The sequence below is a fragment of the Pollachius pollachius genome, assembly GCF_949987615.1.
Source record: "Pollachius pollachius genome assembly, chromosome: 17".
Lineage (NCBI taxonomy): Eukaryota > Metazoa > Chordata > Actinopteri > Gadiformes > Gadidae > Pollachius > Pollachius pollachius.
Window position 1 is genome coordinate 4,018,706 of NC_136950.1, and position 23,981 is coordinate 4,042,686.

Sequence of the window (23,981 nt, forward strand, 5' to 3'; positions counted from 1 at the left end):
AGGGTCTTCCACTTGGTGCGCTCACAAGCAGAAACGATGGAGAACAGCCTGTCAATATTTTGACTTTTCCTTCTTTAATAGGGTCCAAATGAAGAAAGATTATTTGAACAATGGGTCGAGCTATTGTTTATCATTGGACCAGTTTCAGAATTGACCCATGCCTTGTAGTTCTACGTGTCTCTTTGGTCTAGTCTCTGTGATTCTCGCTTAGGGTTCGAGAGGTCCCGGGTTCAAATCCCGGTCGAGCCAAATTAAGAAATACTTTGATGGCTTGCATTGCTCGGACCAACTACCACAGATTAGGAGACTTCTTTAATTTCAGTTCAAAATTCTGATTCAAAGCAAAAGATTTACTGGCAGTGGAGGGATTTGAACCCACCCCTCACACACACCCTCACTCCAGGTAGCCATGGTAGTCACGTGACTGTAAAGTATGAATACGGCGTGAAGTTGGGCAGAACGGCGTTGAATACGGCGTAATGCTGGTCAGAAAGCCGTTAATTGAAGGCGAATTGTGGCAAACTCGGCTGCCATACACCGCAGCGACACTCGCCCATGTAAGACATTATGTTTTTAAAAACATAATGGCTCCGCCATCGACACACACGTAGGTAAGAACACACACGCACTCGCACACACCGCAGAGACACTTGCCCAGGTAAGACGTTATGTTTTTAAACATAACGGCTCTGCCTTCGACAAACTTTCCCAGGTAAGACGTTATGTCTATAGACTGTAGCGATAAAAGAAGGGAAGAGACAATTTCTCACCTCGACAAGCAACAGCAGGTCGTTCATTTTGTCACAAAAAAAACGTTAAATTCAAACATCGCGCCGACCGGCATATCAACACACAAGTCATGTGATCTTAAAGAGACAGTGTCGCAATAACAAAACGAAAACATGTCAATATCACAGTATGGTGAATTATGTCTATGGAGTCCACCACAAGACCACTTTGTTGCTCAAATGAAATATTACCCTCCTCCTTGAGCCTCCCGAAATGTCTATACACTTTGTTGCTCAAACTTAATATTACGCTCCTCCTTGAGCCTTCCGAAATGTCTTGCGATATTGATATCTCCCCTCCCCCCTGCGGACTGTTTTAGTTGTTGTATTTTTCTAATGTTTTCGGTGTATGCTATGTGTAACTGTAAGCTACAGATGCCTGTGTTGGCCAGGACACTGGAAGAGTATCTAATCTCAATGATGATTATTATTTTCAAGTAACCATTGCCTTGCATTTTAAAATGTCAATGCACTTTTCAGCCCTGAATAATAGTAAAAGCTATTTAATAATTGATTTGCATGCATTGTATACTAGCCTTTCCATTGAACAATTACCATAACATAACATACCATTACAGTTACCATAAATTGACTAATTTTGTAATGTAATCAAATACTCACACACTAGCTGCTTTCAGACACGCGTGTAAGTCCTGATATTCTGTTGATGGGATGTAAGTATGACAAACATATCCTGACATTTGTCTCTAGACAAATATAACTCTAGTTATATATAATATCAAATACCCCAAGGCCAGACATCAAACAAGAAGGTTATTTCACAGAAAGGATATTGTTAACTGAGCTTTCAAACACTGTTGAGCACAGGCAAAAGCACATATCCCAATTGTAAGTATGATTGGTTTAAATTTGGCATTTGCATTAACTAGTTTTTACCCTAGTAGGAATAGTGTTACCCAATAGTTTATTTGTTAAAGTGTGTGAATATTTAATCAACATGAGAGGGTCCCCAGAGAGTTCCTGTGTACAGGGCCTAACATTTGAGGCTAGGCACATGAGGCCAAGCGCACTGTATTAAAATACCTGCGTATAAACTGGATAATATACAACTGAAATCTTATACCTATCATATACCTTTGTCTCCCCTTGCTGGCCCACAGGGACTTGGACTTGGACTTGCAACAGGCTGGTTAAAACATGACAACGGGCTCCAGATGAAGTTAATTTACATTATTTTATTGTTTTATATACAAAAAGATAATGATGCGATAATCCTTTTTCTAGAATGTTTTTTTTCAGTAGTAATTAGTTGTGTGTGTATGTATGTGCCTCCTGTGGACTAGCACTACATTCGTTCATACAATGGTCCTGGCACTGTGGAGAGAGAGATAGAAAGAGAGGAACGCACATACACACATCAAGAGTACAGTTTCCTCATTGTATTCAAAACTAGACTACCTCGTCTCTATAGCCTGGTCGTCTTTTTTTATTTTTCAATTTGAACCACTACAAAAGATAATCCAAAAGCATAAGAAACAAAACAAAGGCATATTCAGTCATTGTTGCAAATTATATGGGTATGTTCGAAGGATCTTTGCAGGTAAAAAACAATACGAATCTTGTCTAACCTTAACAGTTATAACAAGACAAGGTTTCTACTTCTCCGTCAAGGAGGTGGTGGGGGAAATGGTGTTGTCTTTTTAAATGTATGTCAGAGATGTTTTTTTTGGAGAAAAAAAATCCATCTGTGTCCATATATATATATATATATGCATATATGTACAGAAAACCGAAGTTCCATACGTACACTTGAGATTCATTTTTTAAACCTGAACCAAAACCAGTTTTCACCATGTCAAGGTTGTTAGTCATAAAGCATTTCTGCCTTCTTTCTTTTTTAAATTCTTTATAGCATATTGAGGATCAGTAGTATACGAATGTCTCGGCCGTCTACAGCTCAGCTAAAACAGCGAAACAAGATACAAGATTAACATTTCACAAATTCATCCCCATTGTGATGGAGGAAGGAATGAGTTCTGCAAAGACAGCAATATCCTGATTTGGCATTTCACCTTTAAAAACCTCTTGAACTGGTCCCAGCACTATTTCCAATTACAATCCCATTCATTCCATGATGTGGAATCTGAATACAGTTTATGTAATTAATACAACAAATATAACCTATTGAAAATGTTTCCATTTCTGTGTCTATCACAGACCCCTACCCTTGCTTTTAGAAAACAGCCGTGCCTTGCTTTTTTTTGGATTTACACGTAAAGTTTGGAAATGTCATTCAAATCAGGACTCAGCCAGCGTTGCACACCCCAATCCACCAAGGTGCAGAGACAGATGAGTCAAATCCGACTGCTTTGATGTCGTTGACCTCTCTCTCTCTCCTCCCCTGAGGAAACAGCACTTTATTAAGAAGAACCATTGCCAAATAGCTGGGAGACCCCTTTATTCATCCAACCCCTTGACAAATACCAAGGAAACCCAATCCGTTTGCATTGGTGGTCGAAGACTGGGATATTCTGAAACATTGAAAAATGTATTTGTGTGTGTATTGCGTGTATACCGTTTTTATGTTGACTTATAATGTCCGGCATTACTTTTTAGTGGGATTCTCCTTTGATTTTTGATTCAGAAAAGGAAACAGCAAATACAGCAAGACAAAAAGCCTAGGTTAAAATGCTTAAATAAACTGACAATAATGACTATATGGTCACAAATTACAGGAGGGCTATGGAAGCTTTTGGTATGATACGGTAATAGAGGAGATTAATATCCACACTTAATGACTCCCCTCTCCATACAGGTAGAATTTGTATAAACTGTAAGTCCTTTGACTCCAAGTCTTCCAATTTATCCAGATAAAATTCAAGCCAAGCAGGTGGGTGGGAGGGGGGGTTTCACATTGTCAAGGGGTGCACTTTGGGAATCAAACCTAAGATCAGTTATTCATCCACATGGCTGAGCAAAGGAAAATCGTAGCTTATCTTCCCCATGCCTCGTAAAATAAAATGGGCTTGACTAGAAACACAATTTACATTGAAATTCTCATAATTACAGCATTATTTCTGACATCAATCATCATCCCAGTGTCGTGGATTGTTACAGGAAAACAAAACAACCATGGACTTTTCACTGACGTTTCAGTTGTTTAAAAATCTACATTTCAGCTGTAGATTTTGTTCACCCGGTATTGGCCAGTTCGCACAGGATGAGGTTACTGTTGGTTTTTGATATAACTCACAGGTCTGTTAAATATGTTGCTACTGCATCACTTGCCGGAAGAATGGAAGCATAACTTGCCAGGCTATTTCAACCGAGGCTAACTCAGCTGAGCATCCCATGTCCATTGTTTGACCCAGCAGGGTAATTGAATATCTCACCCCACGCCAGTTTAGGCCTGGAAGCATGTTTGCCCACACGTTGATAAGGTTTCAAAGGCTACATTTAGTCGTAGATTGCAGAAGGACATCACATCCAACAACTAAATAAATAAGAACAGCTGTGTTTTCAAGAGCTTTTTCAATCTATTCATAAGCTGTTGTAAGGTATATATATTTATCTCATAGCAACAACTTAAAAGCCCCAATGGAATTGAAATCGTGTTTATTTCCAAATATTTAAACGTTTTCAACTGCTCTAGTACCATTTCCTGTCCGCTATGGTGCTCTTGAGCACAACTTTTTTGCCCGTCAAGCTGTAAATTAGGTAATAGGTTTCTGAAACACCTACCATCCAACTTATTGAGTGGGCTTGTTGATGGCATCTGTCTGTATGTCTCACTGTTCACTAACTCACTGTTGGTCTACATCAAGAGATGAATACTGGCTGGGTTCTGTTAATATGTATCATAAAAGTACACATTCAGGTAAAATAAATTAATTCTGATTCAGGATTATCTTTCTTACTCTGAATCCTATTGACATTAGTGAGTCTGAGAGTAGGGTCTTTTCGTCCAATTTTGTTAAATCGCAATTTCACAACCAAATGCATGTTAAAATTATTGAGCATTTGAAGGATTTTGTTTTCATCACTCAATTGTAAATTGGGGCGATTAACAAATGAAACCGCTAAATACAAGCAAATCATTAAACTTTTTTTTTCTCATTTACTAATAATCAGGAAAGGAGAAGAAGAAGTGTAAAGGGAGGAGAATGAAAAGCAAAGAGAGTAAGAGAGGGTTAAAAAAGGAGGCACCAACAAGGACAACCGAAGACCTAGATCAGCAGATAAATATGTGGCGATATACTGTCACGCTGTCATACTGTGGTGGACATTAAAGCACTAATACTTATGGAGTCACTTCGGGAATTAACAAAGCTATAATGCCATTTCCAAATGCTCCTGGCAAGTAGGGGTTTGAATACATCGAAGAGTTTGCAAAATGTTGGCAGAGTTGGTTTTGTTAGTGAAAAAAACATTTTCTGATTGAATCCTTTTGGGAGCCAAATATATGTTTTCTATCCAGATATCTAGAAGTCATGTCTGTTACATACATATATTCATCACAACCTTATGTATGGCTGATGTTATGGAGTTCACTGTAGGGCGGAACTTGAGGACAATTTTGAAAGTGCGACCTGTGTTTACTTTCCCATCCATTTTTCCTTTTTTGTTTCTGCTCTGAGACAAGGAACAGACCCCACGGATATGAAGAATGGAAGATGTAAATGGAAGAAAATATGAAATAAAGGCAGGAAAGATATTGCAGAGACAGTGAAGCTTCCCTTCCGCCTCCCTGGTGGCATAGTACCACCGCCGTGGTTATTCTTATGATCTCAACAGCACTCCCACCATGGCAGTCAACACACCCATATCCTATGGCACTGTACCATTTCAATACAAAAATAGTGGTTTCAAAATGCTGGTTGGTGAATTGATATTAATTTACGTTGAACTTGACATGTAGAAGGACTGCATCAACTGACTAATATTAGTTAAAGATATGGCAAAGTTTATATCATGTCAAGGGACAATCGAGTTGCTTGGTTTTCACTGGATAATTGTATTATAATGTGTTATGTCTTCATCTGATCACTTTTGACTGTGATCCCAGATATAGATGATGAAGGTATGTCTTATATCAAATATGAGGAATACAATTATTTCCCTGAACTTATGTCGTCTTCTTTGAAAAATCTTCAATATTTTCTAAGACTGGTTTCGAAAAGGAAATAATTAAACTTACAAGATCAAATGAGAAGTGTATAATTCAATACTTTGTATGGAATTTACAATGCCATCACTATTCTCATTTCCTTTCCTTCTCCTGCCTCCATTCAGGCCTTTCGTACAAGCAGAGACTGTGGGCTGACTGTGGGCTGTTTAATGAACACTGGCAAGAACACAATGCTGTGAGGGGTCCACGCAGGGGAACAAAGAGATTCTAAGGTCCCACAGTATAGAAAAGAAAGAGAAGAAGGAGGAAGAGGAGTGGCAAGTAGAGGCAGAACCAGCAGGTTGTGATGAAGGAAGGAGAGGGATTCTGGAAAGGCGAGGAAGAAGAGGGGAAGAAGCAAGAATAGCTTTGACTACAGCAGAGAGAACAGAAGAGAGCAGCTAGTCTAGTCGAGGGGACAATGTCTAGAAAGAGGATCAACAATTCGGTTCAACGGTAAAATACTATTTACAAGGGCCATGGTTCCAGTATGCTGTATGCAACAGCACCACGCTGAGGAAAACAGCAGTAACTGCAAGGGATAAAAAAATAGACCAACAGGCCCACGGCGCACTTGAGACTGCGGCGTTTCTGTATTTACCATCCCTTAAAGTTACCACCTTTTTAATTAATTTTTTTCAGACTTAGTGGGGAAACATTGACCGGGCAGCACATCGTTCAATAAAATCTTTTGGAAACATAATGTATACCCTAATTATATACTGTAAAATCTACAAAATAAAAAAAAGTACAATAAAATATGTTTACTACAAGTCGTCAACACAACTAATAAAATATAGAAACAGGACTTACAAGACGTAGAAAAAGTCATCTGAGGTATATCTGTGTGTTTTGTTTGAGGTGATTTGTGGTTGATGAGCAGTAATCGTTCTGACTTTTTCTTGTTTTGCCTATATTTTTTCCGGTCATGTATTATTATGATTATTATAATTATTATAATTATTATTATCAATTTTGTTTTCTTTCACACATGCAATCTCTTCAATAGCTTTATTGTCCCTGACAATTTTGAATATTTTGACACGTGTGGCTCTGCAACACACCCCTTCCCCTCTCTCTGCTAACCTCACAGAGAGTGGGGAAGAGAGACTAAGAGAGCCAGAGAGACAGAGAGAGAGAGAGTTGTTGCATGTGTTCAATGCACTGAAAGTAAAAATCACAACTAATAAAAAAAAAGAAGATACAGAAATATATTCATCTTTGAGTTTTTGAATCATCAACAGCAGCATGTTGGACATTCATGGTTCCGTGTATGGCATCACAGAAGGACAAAAAACACATTCGGCTCCCAAGCTGAGTGAAAGAAACACGAAACGACATAGTTCCTCAGTTTGCTTTGTTTGTTTAAAGTTCTTATTGTCATGTATTGAGGGATGTGTGTGTGTGTGTGTTACGTTCTGAGCTGTTTGTGGCCTGTTTCCAAGGCAACAGAAAGCATGGTTTTGGTCCGGGGAGGACGTACAGAGCCACATGAGAGGAGTGCAGAGAAGAGGTAAGAGCAGGGAGGAAGCAGAGACCTTTAACGCTGACCTCTGGCTCACTGTCCCTGGATTCTTACCCCGTCCTCTGCTCTGCATGACATCCTAGTTCCACAGGTCAAACACACAACATGAGCCTGACACAGAGACGTTACAACTGGCCAGGCTGAGAGTTCACACTGCACCGATGCCTCATGGCTGGAGAACTGTACGGAGAGATGGAAACAGGGAAACCTAAATCCATGGCGGCCATAGTTGAAGGCCAGTGGTTCCAACGGTGGTTTGTGGCGTTGCAGTTTGGCCAGGAAATAAGAAATGTTATGAACTTCCAGGTGACAGATCATTCACTGGCCAATTCATATTGATAGTAAGAAATCTCACAAGAAACAAGGCATTTGAAAAAAGAAAAAACTCATTATATACCATACACACACACACACAAACAGATACACACACGCACACACACCCACACACAAACAGACACACACACAAACAGAAACATTCACGTAGACTCAAAGGCTCCAAAACACAGTCACACGCTGACTGCATAATGTGGATGCATTAAGAGGTCTTTGCACCTTAGGGGAACTAGTGTTTTAACCTCTTGTTTGGGCACCTTGAAAATGTACATATTTCAGGACGGCCAACAGGCATTTTACAGACCAGCCTCGCCAAAGTCTCTCGCCGGCCACTTGGGTCTTTCCTCTTCTCCAAAATCCACACCCCTTGTCCTTGGTAGACCTGGTTACCTGAGAAGTTAATTGCCGTGCCAACCTTAATGCTGAGGTTGGGTGTTCTCTCAACCGATCTCGAAAAAACGGGGCATGCAAGGTTGGTTTCCTGAAAGAAAAACGACCCATTCCAATCTCCATTCCAAGAACGTCCTGTTTCCCAGTCTTCAGTCAGAATAAAAATGAGTAAAGAAAAAAAAAGCTCTTTTTTAAAACAAACCATGTCCAATTTCGTTCTTTCACATAAAAAAAACGCTTTTGCTGCTTCTTGCCGAGCTGACCTGACATATATCCTGTTTTTTTTTTTGGATTCAACCCGTTCGATCCGAAGGTATGTATTGTGTTTATAGCGCCAGCAGACTGAGGAAAGAAGGTCAAATTCAAGGTGTAAAAAAGAACAAAAACAGTTGTAAAAATACTCCTTGAACAGAAGTATGTTCTTGATGTTTGTGTTAATGTGTGTGTGTGTGTGTGTGTGTGTGTATGTGTTTATGTAACAGTCGTGTTCCTACCAGGATTTTTGCAGCATTGTTGTAAAATCATCCAATGCTGGGTGGTAGGTGGTTGCTAGGTGACACAGAAGGCAGGCTGCTTGGCAGGCAGGTGAGTGTGTTATCAGTACGAGAACTGCTTATTTTTCTGTACCTGCTACCAAAATACAGTTCTGAATAATTGGACAAGGAAGATGGAATATCAGAGAAAACCGTCTAAAAAAGTCCATAAAAGATCAAAAGCAAAAATATAGTTGTCGCTGAGGTTCCTAGAGAAAGATCATTCACTCAGTCGGACCCTGAATGCATATTGACGTGGTGTGTGTGTGTGTGTGTGTCTGCCGTTTGCACTATGTTGTTGAAACGTGAAACGTTCAAATGTAAAATACACAACGTGTGCTGGTAGTATGGTTACAAAATATAGACGGACAGAAAGACAGAGCATGAGAAAGGGAGCGGGAGGGATGGAGAGAGAGAGAGAGAGAGATGGCAAGAGAGTGAGACCGAGAGAGAGAGAGAGAGAGAGCGAGAGAGAGAGCGAGAGAGGGATTGCACTCATAGCACATGTTCAATAGCAGCGACATTCATGTGGAACGTGGGCCTGAAATAGTTAAATTCCACTGAGAGGGTATAGTGTGTGTTATTTGTGCATTTATATCTGTGTGTGTGTTTGTGTGTCCGTGTTGTTCCTCTAGCTTAGTTAGCACAGTTAGCCGTACATCAGGAAGAGGAAGTTGAAGTGAACTCCAGGAATTCTGGGTAAAGTCAGGTCTCCGGAAAGAAAATGGGGGCGGTGCTTGAAAAGGTCAAGGGTCGTTGTTTCACGTCAAGTGTCTTGAGTGGTCATATGCTGGACTCTTTGGGGGGCAGGTCCACATTGGTGACCATGGGAACGGGCGAGACCATGGAGACGAGCAGGGCGTGGTTCTCGGAGGTAGGCGGGGTTATGGTGGCGTTGAGGCGGCGGATCTGCGAGATGCGTTCCTCCACGCAGCCCGCCGACAGGCGGGCCTCGGCGTCGTGGTCCCAGCACTCCTCCACCGTCTCACACACCAGGCCCAGGCCCTGCACCGGAGAGAGAGGGAGAGAGGGAGAGAGACATAGAGAGAGAGAGGGAGAGAGAGGGAGAGAGAGGGAGAGAGAGAGAGGGAGAGAGACATAGAGAGAGAGAGGGAGAGAGAGGGAGAGAGACATAGAGAGAGACATAGAGAGAGAGAGAGAGAGAGAGAGAGAGGGAGAGAAAGGGAGAGAGACATAGAGAGAGAGAGGGAGAGAGAGGGAGAGAGACATAGAGAGAGAGAGAGGGAGAGAGAGGGAGAGAGACATAGAGAGAGACATGTCAGGAGAGAGAGGGAGAGAGACATAGAGAGAAACATGTCAGGAGAGAGTGGGAGAGAGACAGAGAGAGAGACATGTCAGGAGAGAGAGGGAGAGAGACATAGAGAGAGAGAGAGGGAGAGAGAGGGAGAGAGACATAGAGAGAGAGAGAGGGAGAGAGAGGGAGAGAGACATAGAGAGAGACATGTCAGGAGGGAGAGGGAGAGAGACAGAGAGACATGTCAGGAGAGAGAGGGAGAGAGACATAGAGAGAGACATGTCAGGAGAGAGAGGGAGAGAGACATAGAGAGAGACATGTCAGGAGAGAGAGGGAGGGAGACATAGAGAGAGACATGTCAGGAGAGAGAGGGAGAGAGACATAGAGAGAGACATGTCAGGAGAGAGAGGGAGAGAGACATAGAGAGACATGTCAGGAGAGAGAGGGAGAGAGATATCGACAGAAATGAAAGACAGATAGGGAGGGAAATGGAGACAGAAATATCATGACATAGAGACAGAAAAACAAAGAGATATGTTGTGGATGGATAGAGCAACAAACAGATAGATAGAGAAGTCGATAGGATTGCAATAGAGGGCTAGACAGATGTAGCGATGGAGAAATAGAGCAATGGATAGATCGATAGAAACAGATGGAGATAAATACGCACGCACGTGTGTGTCCGTATGCGTGCATGAATGTGTGTGTGTCCACTCACGTTGTGTTTGAGCCACCAGTCCTTGAACACGGGCCGTAGCTTCTTGTGGACCACCACTTCCTGCAGGTCCTCCAGGGTGGGGTGTTGACCGATCTCCTCCTCGAACGGCAGCAGGTACTCATCCACTGGACCTTCACACACACACACACGCACGCACACACACACAAAGACACGCACACACACAGACACGCACACGCACGCACACACACACACACACAAAGACACACACAGACACACACACACACACACACACAGACACACACACACACACAAAGACACACACACACACAAACATACACACACACAAAGACATACACATTATGAGACGGAATATGAATATGTTGAAGTGAATGTTTCTATGAGTGTGTATGTCAATTTGCAGATGTAAGTGCTTACATGTGGATGTCTGTATGTGTGTGATTATGATGAGTGTGAGTATGTGTGTGTGTGTGTGTCCCACCATCAGACGCCTTGCATCGGGACACCAGCTCCCAGAGCACCAGGCCCACGGCGTACATGTCGATCCTGAGGAAGGCGTCCCTCTGGAAGTTGATGGCTCCCTCCAGGACCTCTGGAGCCATGTAGCGCCGGGTGCCCACCTGGCCAGGACACACACGGAGCAGTTACACACACCATAACATATACACACAACATCTAATTATACACACACACACACAAAAAAAACACAACACAGTTATACAGACACACACACACACACTCAATTACAGTGAACTCCACTCAATTACACACACACACACTCAATTAGAAACACAATTATAAAACACACACACTGTCTCACCTGTCCGTGTGTGTCTCCAGGTGGCTCCCCAGGCTCAAAGACCACAGCCAGACCAAAGTCCCCGATCACGGCTGTTAGATCCGTCTTCAACATCACATTCTTGCTCTTAAAATCCCTATGAGGCACACGCACACAGAGAAATAATGTTATGGTTCAATCACAAAAATAAGGCATTGACTTACAAACCATTCACAGAGACAATTGCGTGTGTAAGGAAACAATGACATTAATTCATAATCCAAAAATCACATCGATCACGACTGCCGTTCCGCGTAAAATCGAACAAATCAAATTGAGATTGAGATTTGATCTCAAAATAGTAGTTTGAGGGCAATGCCTTTACTCGAGCACACACATGTGGGGCGGCATCTGGCTGAGGAGGTAAGAGTGTGTTGGCTGGTAACTAATTAGCGAAAGTCGCTAATTAGATCCCCAGCTCCTCCTTGCCGGGTGCCGAGGTGTCCCTGAGCGAGACGCCTCACCCTCACTGCTCCTGACCAGCTGGCTGCCGCCCTGCGTGGATGACCCCGCCCGTCGCCGTGTGAATGTGTGCATGGACGGGTGAATGCTGGGCCATATTGTAAAGCGCTTTGAGCGGCCCCTGGTTGGAGAAGCGCTACACAATGCAGTCCGTTTACCATTGACACACACAGGTGTGCGCGCCCGCGAGTACCACTACAAGCACACTGGGGATGCATAGGTGTTGTCGTGTTCTGTTGAGAGAGGGGCGAGGGACACCTGTGGGCGATGGCAGGTTTGGGCCCCTCTCCCTTGAAGCGGGGGATGTCCTCGTGGAGGTAGGCCAGGCCCCGGGCCATGCACTCCGCTATGTGACAGAGGTCGCTCCAGGTCAAGATGTTCCCCTTCAGGTAGTCGGACAGAGAGCCCTACACAAACACACACACACACACACAAAACGTATGATGGGTTGAGGCAGGGAGGAAGGAAGGGCGTGTGTTTAATGCCAATAAAGCGTGTTGAACATTGAATTTGATTTTAACTAAAGGCAGAGAGAAAAGCTTTGCTTGTTAGGGTTAGGGCTACGACTATCAGCTGAGCCGGAGAGAGAGAGAGAGAGAGAGAGAGAGAGAGAGAGAGAGAGAGAGAGAGAGAGAGAGAGAGTGGAAGGGAGTGTAACTACAAACTGCAGTTGAGGGGTGGGTGAGCTCTTGGAGGACGGCTGACTGTCCTTATTTATACATCACCAGGACGAACACACCATCATTGCATTACTTTATTTGTGTGTGTGTGTGTGTGTGTGTGTGTGTGTGTGTGTGTGTGTGTGTGTGTGTGTGTGCGCGCGCGCATGCGTGAGTGTCTGCATGAACAAAATGTCCTGTTGGTTAAGAGAATTATGTGCAATCTGCGAATGTGTGCGATAGGGCTGGGAAAAAAAATTGATTTTCGATTCTTAGGGCATGAGATCGATTATTATCATTATTTTTTGTTTTGTTTTGTTTTGTCACCATTATTATTATTTTTGCACTTTAATAAACGATTCCTTAATGCAATTTGCAGTGATGGAATGTTGTAGTTCAAGTACACTTTCACTTGCAACCTTTCTAATTTCAAAATTGCACTTTTGAGACTTGAGACAGTTTAGTTTACAGCTCAAGTTTAGCTCAAGTCAAATTTACAAGTTTGCACTTAAAACCTGTTGTTTAAGATGAAGAGAAAAAATAAAGTACATTTGTATTTTGTAACGCAGTTGAGCCATTTTCATTATTTAAGAGCAGATTGAATCGTATCGAATCGTGATTAATCGAGTCAGAACCTTATGAATCAAAATCAAATCGATTTAGGAAATTGGCCACGGCCCACTATACCCAGCCCCAGTGTGCGACCGTGTGTTTGTGTGCGTGCGTGCGTGCGTGCGTGTGTGTGTGTGTGTGTGTGCGCGTGGATGCATGTGCCAAAGGGGCTATTGGTCAACACAATTCCGGTTTTAAATAACTGTTTATTCTTATCTGGACAAAACACACATAATGAGTACACACACAAACACACATTCACACACACACACACACACACACACACACACACACGCTCACCCTCTCGTGGAACTCTGTGATGAGCCACAGCTCGCTGTCCAGGCTGCTGCCGCGGCGCTCCGCTCCGATGTAGCGCAGAAGGTTCTCGTGTCTCATGCCCGGCGTGGCGTAGATGTCCCGCTCACTCTCCCAGGAAAACTTATCCTGGAGAGAGAGAGAGAGAGAGAGAGAGAGAGAGAGAGAGAGAGAGAGAGAGAGAGAGGGAGAGAGGGAGAGCGAGAGGGAGAAAGAGAGAGGGAGAGAGAGGGAGAGAGGGAGAGAGCGAGAGGGAGAAAAAGAGAGGGAGAGAGAGAGAGAGGGAGGGAGAGAGAGAGAGAGGGAGTGTAACTACAAACAAAAGTTGCTGGTTCTTTCCATCAATTACAATGACTGATTGGCTCGTCTCTTTTTTCCAAGACTTTGAAAAAAAAGGTAAATCTAAATTTTGATCTGAAAGTGCTCCATTAGCTTTCAGTCACACACACCTGCATTGGGAACACCTTGACGGCCACATATTCGTTCACCATCTGGGCCTTCCACACGCAGCCAAAGCGCCCCCTGGCTTTGATCTCCAGCAACTGCAGGGGTTTGAGGCCCACCAGAGGTGAGGAGGGCCCCGGCCCTGGGTCCTACAGGGAGAAGCGTTGTGGAGAGAGAGAAGACATGAGTGAGAGACTTATCCATTCATCAGAATGTAGAGACTCAGACTGACGCAATTCCTGGTAAGATGAACACTGAACCATAAGTGTGTGCTGATATGTGTCTACTATATTTTAGTACTATTTTCTTGTCTACTCTATGCTATTGTGCTCTATCATTTTGCTGTCTATTCTATTCTGCTCTATTCTACGCTACTGTGTTCAAGTCTAATCTATTCTACATTATTCTTCCAGCCTACATGCATGTAGTCCAGTCATTTCAAATGTATTATCGTCCTTTATTTTATCAATGCAATCTATAATGTTTTTCAGTATAATAGCTGAATTATCTAAACGATCTACCGGTCAAAATGCCACAACATTGTTTATAATTTATATTGTTCTATTCAGAGCAGGCATGCTCCGTTTGGAATGTGGAAATAATTTCAGGTTTGGGTTGGTAGTTTGATTCTTCAGCCACTCCTAGAAAAACCTTGTAATCCAAGACACTGCAGCTCTTAACTGATAACAAGGACGGTCTCACCTTGTAAAGCCTACTTTGAGTGTGATTGTAAGTGACTGAGGGGGATTATTTTAAAAGTTCTTGGAGTGCCTATAGGGGCTAGAGAAGTGCTATATAAATTCAGCCCATGTTTTAATGGCGGCTTGAAATGCCATCCGAAATTGAACTGGACTGCTCCTAAACTGCAGTGTCACAAGCTCAACACAAGGGGGAGCAGAGACACAATCTCGGTTTGCTTCAAAATTGATGCATGCATTTACAATGTTGCATACATGAGCAATGCCTATGTACAGGTTGTCTGTCTGAAAACGTATGTGTGTGTCTATGTGGGTTCCTCTATTTATGTATGTGTGTATATTTGTGTGTGTGTGTGTACCTGTATATATGTGTGCGGTATATGTATGCGTGTATCTATGTGTGCGTGTCTGTGTGCGTGTATCAATGTTTTTACGTCTGCATACCTGTATCTTCATGTGAGCCTTTGTATGTGCACATGTATGTTGGGTTGTGTGTGTGTGTGTGTGTGTGTGTGTGTGTGTGTGTGTGTGCGCGCCCTGACCTCGATGATGTCCACGTGTCCGTACGGGGGCTTGCGGTGGCGGTACATCCAGAGGGCGGAGATCAGCAACAGGGACAGCGTGGTGATGGGCAGCAGGCAGTACACGCTCACACTGAGCACACTGGGGCTCTGGTGAGTATTTTCAAAAGCTGAGAGACACACACACACAATTAGAACGATGATAGATAGATAGATAACAACTTTATGAATCCCCCAGAGGGGGAATCCCTTTGTCACAATCAACAGGCCAGCAGCAGTGGAAAAAACACAGGATAAAATACAATAAGATTACACAAAGTACTAATGAAAAAAGAAATACGCTAAAGTAAATGCTTAAGTAAATGCTAAATTAAAGACAAACGGACACGTGCTCACACACAAACGCAAACAAAGACATGGTTTATAAGTGAAGCCAAAAACAGAATCAATAATCGTGTTTATATTGAACACATAAACACACATAGGTAATACCGACAAACATCTCCCATCACTATGCTAACAGGAAGTATCACATAACAATGCACTACAGACACACACACTCACTCGGTCCGTTGGGCAGGTGGGTGAAGCGCTCGTTGCAGAAGTTTCCCTCACAACAGCAGAAGAAGACCTGAGGACTGTCCTCCGTCGCTACGCACTCCTGGCTGAAAGAGAGAGAGAGAGAGAGAGAGACTAAGACATCACACTCCTGGCTGAGAGAGAGAGAGAGAGACTAAGACATCACACTCCTGGCTGAGAGAGAGAGAGAGAGAGAGAGAGAGAGAGAGAGAGAGAGAGAGAGAGAGAGAGAGAGAGAGAGAGAGAGAGACTAAGACATCACACTCCTGGCTGAGAGAGAGCGAGAGAGAGAGAGAGAGAGAGAGAGAGAGAGAGAGCGAGAGAGAGAGAGAGAGAGAGAGAGAGAGACTAAGACATCACACTCCTGGCTGAGAGAGAGCGAGCGAGAGAGAGCGAGCGAGCGAGCGAGCGAGTGAGAGAGAGAGAGAGAGAGAGAGAGAGAGAGAGAGAGACATTACACTTCCTGTCAGAGAGAGGAGAGAGAGAGAGAGAGAGAGAGAGAGAGAGAGAGAGAGAGAGAGAGAGAGAAAGAGAGAGAGACAGAGAGAGACAGAGGGAGAGAGAGAGATTTTCAATTAAATTTATTGACATTAAATAATATCAGAATATGTCAAATATGTCTCAGGTAAAAGTCTCCAAATTGTTCATAGCTTTATAAAATCTGAATTTTGACATTACAGACTAGACATTACAGCCCAACTCTGATACTGTATGGTGGCGTGGGTTATCTTCCACTTTGTTGTACCTACCAGAGATTGAGATTGAGACACCCAAAACATCGCATAAGAGATGGACATTATCCACTTTTGGGAGCAAAGTCATCACTGCTCTCTGACAGGAAAGTGGTCAAACACCCTCAGTCAGGCCTTCATTGAAGACTTCTAAAATGTGTCTCTTAAAACATCCCAAAGGGCTTTATACAACTCCACAGTCAAGCCATCAACACTAGGGGTTTTCTGCCATCCATGCTCTGCAGTGCAGAGTGGAGCTCTGGGAGGTCTAAAGGTCTTTCAAGAAGCAAGTTTAATTCACTTGACACCTTAGGTAATCCTTCAGAAAAGGCTTACAGAGGTTCTTCATTTTCTGTATATTCACTGCTATACAAAGCAGAATAAAACTGGACAGCCCGCCTTTGAATCTGACTGGCATAGGTGATTCCCTGCTCTGTGTCTGATAGGAGAGAGTGAATGGATTTGGTTTGTCCATTCTTCTTCTCCAGACTGAAAAAGAAACTCAAAGGCACATCCATTTTTGTTTCAATATCAACCTGTTTCCTTGTTGGGTTGTAGCGCGCGCATCCACGATTACAGGCTAAACTGACGGCACTCAAAAACACTGTGATCGTGCCTGATCCGTGTTCCCGGACAGGTGTGCGGACAGGAGGAGAATCTTTCGAGCAGAACTGTAAAAAACTGAAGTGGGCGACAGTGAACCGAGCACAGGTGGTATGTGGTGATGTACTGAGTACATTTAATATTATCTGTATTCAGCCTAACATTTTCAAACAGGTAGTTTGTATACAATCATTGTGTGTGTATGTGTGTATGTGGGGGGGTTATAGTTCTATCCCTTTGTACAGGTGTCAACAGTTAACAAAAAATTATATAATTTTAAGGAATGCATCCTGCGTTCTGACTAGGGCCGCAGGCCTACACTATTGTATTCTGTAATATTTTATAACATCGGTCCTAATTGTGGCGCTTAGGGAGAAAAATATTTACTGAGGTGTAAGGCGGTATAAAAAGTTTGAGAACCACTGTTCTACACAATAGGGAGAAGGAACAAAACATTTTGAAAATAAAAGACCCACTCCACTGCTAGTATTCAACGTTTTCAGACATGTCCTCCGCATTTTTTCAGCATTTTTATATCAGGAGACTCGACCCTGAGGGTGATTCAGACTTGATGCTTTATATGCAGCCATCGGTGTTTAGACATCAGTGGGAATCTCTGGGTTGTTTAGGGGGGTTGGCTTGCAAGGGGCAGCATATGACGTAGGGTCTAAGTTCGCAAGAGTTCGCAAGTTAAGTGCGGCCTCTGTCACTGTAGTTTGTTTTGGTTTGACCACAGACAGCATGGAGGCAGAACGGGCAGAACTCATCACGATCATCTTAAATGTTTCTGCAACAATGCATCATATCTTCCGTTGCATCCGCAACATCTGAAGCATAGATGAAAGATTGGAGCATGAGTTAGAGACAGATAGAAGAAAGGACGAAGATGAAAAGCATCGTGAACAACTGCATTACAGAAGTAAGAGAGCGTTTTTGCTGTTTAAAGGAGACATATTATGGTGTTTTCCCAACAAGTAAACATAGTATTTGAGTTCCAGAAAACAAGTTTTTGAAGCTGTTAGCTGGAAATAGCTTTTAGGAAAAAAATCTTGCCTACCGCTATTCCCCTCTGTTTCAGTCCCTTCAGAATGCGCTGTTTCTGGTGTCTTTAGCTTTAATGCAAAGAGCTGCTGCCCATTGACCAATGAGATGTCAGACTGAACCACAGCATGGAGGAGAAGGGATTGTTGCTGTTTGCGGACTCCTGGAGCTCCATATCTATATAATATAACATAATAATAATAATAATAATAATATTGGGTATTTATATAATATTATATCTAATATCACGGCCAAAAGCTATGTGCGCCTCAGATGATATTATGAATCATAAAGGCTGCGTCTGACGTCTCTGGCACTTCCACGACAAGTAAAGACTCATAGTGGGGGATATCTCGGCCATGGTTCAGAAGAATTGGGGGAAAGGAACTTTGGCCTTGACTCTCTGAAGTCCATGAACCGCGACATGGAGGAGAAAGGGGTTGTACTCCAGGAGCTGAGCTGCCGGACTTGCCGCCGAGCTCCCCGTGCTGGAGCTGCCGAACTGCCGCCGAGACCTACCCCCACCGGACCTGCCAGCTTCGGCGGCAGTTCAGCTCCCAGAGTACACCGCCAGGCTGAGGCCAGGCCGGCGGGGGTAGCTCCGGTAGAGAGAGCGAGAGAGAGAGAGAGAGATGACACCCCTGAGAGAGAGTCTAGTCTGACACAGAAAGACAGGGAGACATAACACTTGTGAGAGAGCAACATAGGACTTGTCTAAAATGGATAGAGAAAGAGACATAGCCCTACTGTCAGAGAGAGAGAGATCAAGAGAGAGGGAGAGAGAGAGAAAGGAGACAGATAAAGAAGGATATAGAACACGTCCAGGCCATCAAGAACAAATATTAATAGACAAACATGAGAACCACGGCCATTAAAAAGCCACCAGAGAGAGAAGGAGGGTAAGCGAGAGATGGCAAGAGAGAGAGAGAGAGAGAGAGAGAGAGAGAGAGAGAGAGAGAGAGAGAGAAAACGAGATGAATGCCATTTCCAGATGCCTCATCATCGACAGCTAATGGCGGTCCCCGTCTCCTGGGACGGGTGTTCTTAACGAGACGCCCTGTAGTCCATCACTGATGAATCATTCATCGGGGTCCATCATTGATGCACCCCGATAACGCATCATCGCCTCACATCTTCACACATCACCGTCGCTATGGTGACCAAGGCGATGAGACACGCAGTAGTGCTGGCCACGGCAATGACGGTCTTGATGATGACCATAGCGCTGGTGTCGTGGCCCAGATTTCTCATTGACAGGTCACGACCACAGAGGGGATGGCTTCACAGCGGCATTGCAGAGTCGCCTTAGCATTAGCTTTGCAGAAACTAATGCTAGAGTCACCTCAGATGACTGGTGGCCATGTAAGAGCAGCGATTCTAGGATTTTATGCGAACAAGCAGGCGGGATCTTGCATCGATTTCTTTTCCAGCCTGCTGATCTCTAGAAGAGGAGTGATCCATCCAAATGGATGACAACTCTTTCTCTCTCTCTTGTGCGGTAGAAACTTTAACTCCCTTTACTTCTCTCATTCTATACCTCCATATCTCTCTCACACTCACTCATTGTCTCACTCTCCCGCTCTTATGACTTCAGTTATCTATGTATCTACCAATACATACCAATTAAATGGGAATTACATAAGGATTGGGAAAAAGCTGTTCATGTGAGGGTGTGTGAATTTTTGGGTGAAAAACAAACAACAAACTTGATGTCTCACTAGAAAATGAATATCATATCATATTACGAGCTCCCTGCCGATATAGACCTATAAACATGTTTAGAAAATGTTCAACTCAAAGTAAATATGATTGCTGTGGATATTCTATTATAAAGATACATGGTTTAAGTGGATATGGGCTACTCAATACTTATTCCATCACCAGGACCGCAGTAATATAATCAGCCGAGTTGTCAATCATCTTGCTAGTTTACTCTTCCTAGGCAGCTGTGAGGTGGCCGATATCTGTAAATATACCAGAGGCCAACATATACCTGCTATATCCTGTGTGTTAGACCTTGAAGAATGTTGCCAGGAAGCATCAACATGTCAGGCTTGTTGGAGATATTGGCTTAGAACACATCTCACAAAGTCTGATTCTCCACTGTGCTTTCTTTCACAAACAACAGTTATTTTAAATTATCCTCCCGTTGCCAAGGACGCAAGGAAAGAAAGAATGTGCCCTTGGACAAAATGAAGGCCAAATACAATTACATTTTCTTTCTAAACCAGACCAATGCTGGATTCATGGTAGACACTCTGCCTTTGTGACTGTCTCTCTCTCTCTCTCTCTCTCTCTCTCTCTCTTACTCTCTTTATCTTTGTCTCTCTCCTCTCTCTTCCTCTCTGTCTCTCACTGTCTCTGTCTCTGTGTCTCTCTCATCTCTCTCTCTCTCTCTCTCTCTCTCTCTCTCTCTCTCTCTCTCCTTTTTCTATGTGAACATTTGGATTATTACTATACAGAACAGATTTAAATCATAGAATCTATCATAGAACTACAACTCCAACATCCAAAAACAAGTAATGGAGGAAAATGGGCTACATATAGATATATATTTGTACACCCGTCAACAAACGGGGCGGTGGAATGACAGGAATGTTGTCACGGCGATGGTGAGGATGGCCTGTCACCTTCAGGAGACACAAACAGGCCAAACCGTCGTCCTCTTGTGTCTGGACGGGGAACGGAGAGTGGTGTGTGTGTGTGTGTGTGTGTGTGTGTGTGTGTGTGTGTGTGTGTGTGTGTGTGTGTTTGTGCATGCCTACCTCTGTGTCTACGTGTGTTTGTGTGTGTGTGTGTGTGTGTGTGTGTGTGTGTGTGTGTGTGTGCGCGTATAAATGACAGATGCGGGTATGCATGTGTGTGGGGTGGTGTGTACCGGTCATAGCAGTTGTAGTCATCGAGCCAGCAGCCCTTCTTCACCAGCTCCACGCTGCCCGAGGTGTTCCTCCAAGAGGCGTAGCAATGGGAGCGCTTGTCCTTCTCCCCTTCGCAGCGCTCCACCCCGCTCTGGTTCGTCTTCTCTATCTCGTAGTTCACGTTGTAGTACAGACACTCACGCATGTCCACCTCCCCATGGCTCGGCCCTGAGAGAGAGCGAGAGAGAGAGAGAGAGAGAGAGCGAGAGAGAGAGAGAGAGAGAGAGAGAGAACCAAATCAAACAATTAGCTATTTTCAGGTCTTTCCCACAATGCAGAGCAACCTCAACTTTTACAACTTTTACCAACACACATTGAAACACAGACACATCTACATAATTGTTGATCAGGTCCTTGATCCCGCTGCCAACCAAAATAAGTAATTATGACTATAATGTTTTTATAGTATTTATAGTTTTTCTCAATTGTACACACACAAAAAATGGAACTATGCACACAATTCGGAAAACTTCAAGCTCATGTATCAACTACAAGACTCCCGAGTGCTAAACTCTAAGCACAATTACACTGTTTTCACACATATAGAAATTCGAAATCACATTTTTTGCAAAACTCTAAGCATCTCATAATTTAGCGCACTTGGTTCACCTGGAAACACTGGCCTTCAACAACTAATCATCAATAAGTCTAACTCACTTCTCACCTGTTCAAACTCAACTGGCAAAACACTTCAATCATGTGTCAGAGCATAAAAGAGGCCTCAGGTGATCTCTGCTGTGTTGTAGATATAGTCGTCTGGCCTGATCAGGATCGGAGGTGGGATACAGACTGATTTACATGTAGATCTGTTTCACCTCATTTATATTCTTATTTTTATTTTTGTTTGCCCACGAAAAGCTTTTTATGGAGTCAGTTCAGCTGAACATTTTACTGTATTACAGTAACAAATAAATATTTGCTTTGTTACCTTTTTGTACTACTGATTTCATCATTACATCCACCGAAAGACAGTCTGAACATTTTCTTACTGTAGTGTTTTTAATTTTACTTATCAGTGCAATTACTGTACTGTGAGTTTTGCCAAAATAGGTAACATTGGTGTATTGTCAGAACAATGTTGCAGCATCAACAATAGGTGTACAATATGACTCTGTGAAGCTGGGATTGTGAGTTAAGGCCATTCGACCTCATTGGATAGACAGATATGCATTGTATCCTATTCTGATACGATTGAGTCAAATTGTCAATGCAATATTTAAATGATATATTCACAGCATACTGCTAAAATATGGCAAAAGTCTTCATACTATATGCACCACCTAATTGCAACTTTCAAAAAGAAAGCTATTTCTAAACAATTTTATACATTGAAATGTGTAACATGGCCTCATGAAGTCAAAACATATGTAAATAGTATTTTGATGGAAGTGTTGTTTAATTTTGTTTAATTGATGCTCTCTAAGAGATGCTCATTTGATAGTCGTGTTTTCTGCCAGCAGCCAGACCAATGGCAACCCTGCCTTAGCCGAATCTCTGAAGCTAAGCAGGTGTGGGCTTGGTTAGTACTGGATGGGATACCAAATGGGAACACTGAGTTGCTGCTGGAAGTGGTGTCGGGTGTTGGCCAGTAGGTGGCACTCTCCCCAATGGCCAAAATCATCAATCCACGATGCCCCATTGCAGAGGGGACACTGTGCTGTGGAAGGTTCCGTCCTTCAGAGAAGACGTAAAACCGAGGTCCTGACTCACTGAGGTCATTAAAGATCCTTGGGTACTTATCGCAAAGAGTTGGGTATTCCCTGGTGTCCTGGCTAAAACTACCCAACCAGGCTCATTCAATCTGGCCCCCTAATCATCCCCCTGTATAATTGGCTTATTCATTAATTCCCTCGCTCTCAAGCTGGTGTGTGGTGAGCGTTCTGGCGCTGATTGGCTGCCCTGCATCACCCAATTGGGTGCTACACACTGGTGGTCGTTAGTGAGGTTCCCCCCTTCACCGTAAGCGCTTTGAGTTTCCAGAAGAAAAAAAAAGAAGCGCTTGGCCTATATGAATTATTACTGTTTGGTGGGGGGAAAACAAACAGTTTTGAGAAGAATTTGTGGAGTTTTGACAAAATTATTAACTCTTCTCAGGTTTGTGTTTAGAGTTTTGAGAAATGGAGCTATAGTTTCAGAAAACGTGTTTAAACGATTGAGAATAACTGTAAGAGAACAAACCTTAATTGTCTGCACTTCCCAAGGAGGCTAATGGCTCTTCTCCCTTCTGTGTAGCATTGGGTAGCTTTTCCCTTTTTTTTGTTTTGTTCCCACTGGAGTTTCACGTTGCTGCTCAACATGCCTCCTTGAACAATTAGCGCCTGTAGAACACACCAAGTGCTGCAGACTGTGTTGAGATTGTGGAGGTGTTCACCTCAAATGTCTTCTCAAGTTCTCAGTGATGCTGGAGCTATGGCTAATTCTAGTACATATGCCACAAAGGATGGAACCCCCCAGCGACACCCGTCGGTGACGCCAACGTTAGCACCTGCCAGATGAACGGAACTGAAATTTGAAGTTTAGTTGATATAACAGATGTATTGTCTGCCTTCTCATTGGTACAATAACTAAAAATGGCTGAACTTGCTAAAAGGGATTATTTGTACGGTGAAAGTGTTATTTATGTTACCGGGCGCCGCCATGTTGGATTTCAACAATCAGCTACGTCACTGGCATGGTAACCTACTCCTACTCTGTGGCTCTAGCAGCCATAGCAGGAAATGAGTCAGGCTCTGAGGCTCGCTGAAATGTCTACGGACAAGCAAACAACCAGGTATACAGGAGGATCACACTGCATTGCCCCTGGCTGCAGTATTGAATTATATAGGGCCAAGGCAGCTGGGGTAATCATACATTTCCACAGGCTACCTTTGAATAGGAAACCATGCCCTTAATACATGGCTGGCAGCTTTAA

General features: G+C 43.3%; 1 protein-coding gene across 2 annotated transcripts in view; it reads right to left on the bottom strand.

The window, feature by feature from the left end:
• Positions 1-2,273: 2,273 nt before the first annotated feature.
• acvr2ba (activin A receptor type 2Ba) overlaps positions 2,274-23,981 on the bottom strand; it is a 43,758-nt gene continuing 22,050 nt past the window's right edge. The window contains exons 2-12 of one of the 2 annotated variants that reach the window (XR_013812585.1): positions 21,031-21,238; positions 15,763-15,863; positions 15,220-15,368; positions 13,985-14,128; positions 13,521-13,664; positions 12,208-12,356; positions 11,470-11,584; positions 11,131-11,269; positions 10,671-10,801; positions 8,659-9,702; positions 2,274-8,506 (exon numbers count right to left, since the gene is read on the bottom strand). Coding sequence is in view for 1 of the 2 variants with exons in the window: in XM_079754777.1 (XP_079610903.1) it covers positions 9,481-9,702; positions 10,671-10,801; positions 11,131-11,269; positions 11,470-11,584; positions 12,208-12,356; positions 13,521-13,664; positions 13,985-14,128; positions 15,220-15,368; positions 15,763-15,863; positions 21,031-21,238 (1,502 nt within the window). In the remaining variant the exon portion in view is untranslated. Of the gene's footprint in view, positions 9,703-10,670; positions 10,802-11,130; positions 11,270-11,469; positions 11,585-12,207; positions 12,357-13,520; positions 13,665-13,984; positions 14,129-15,219; positions 15,369-15,762; positions 15,864-21,030; positions 21,239-23,981 lie in introns of both variants that reach the window. The other variant, XM_079754777.1, reaches the window with a different exon arrangement.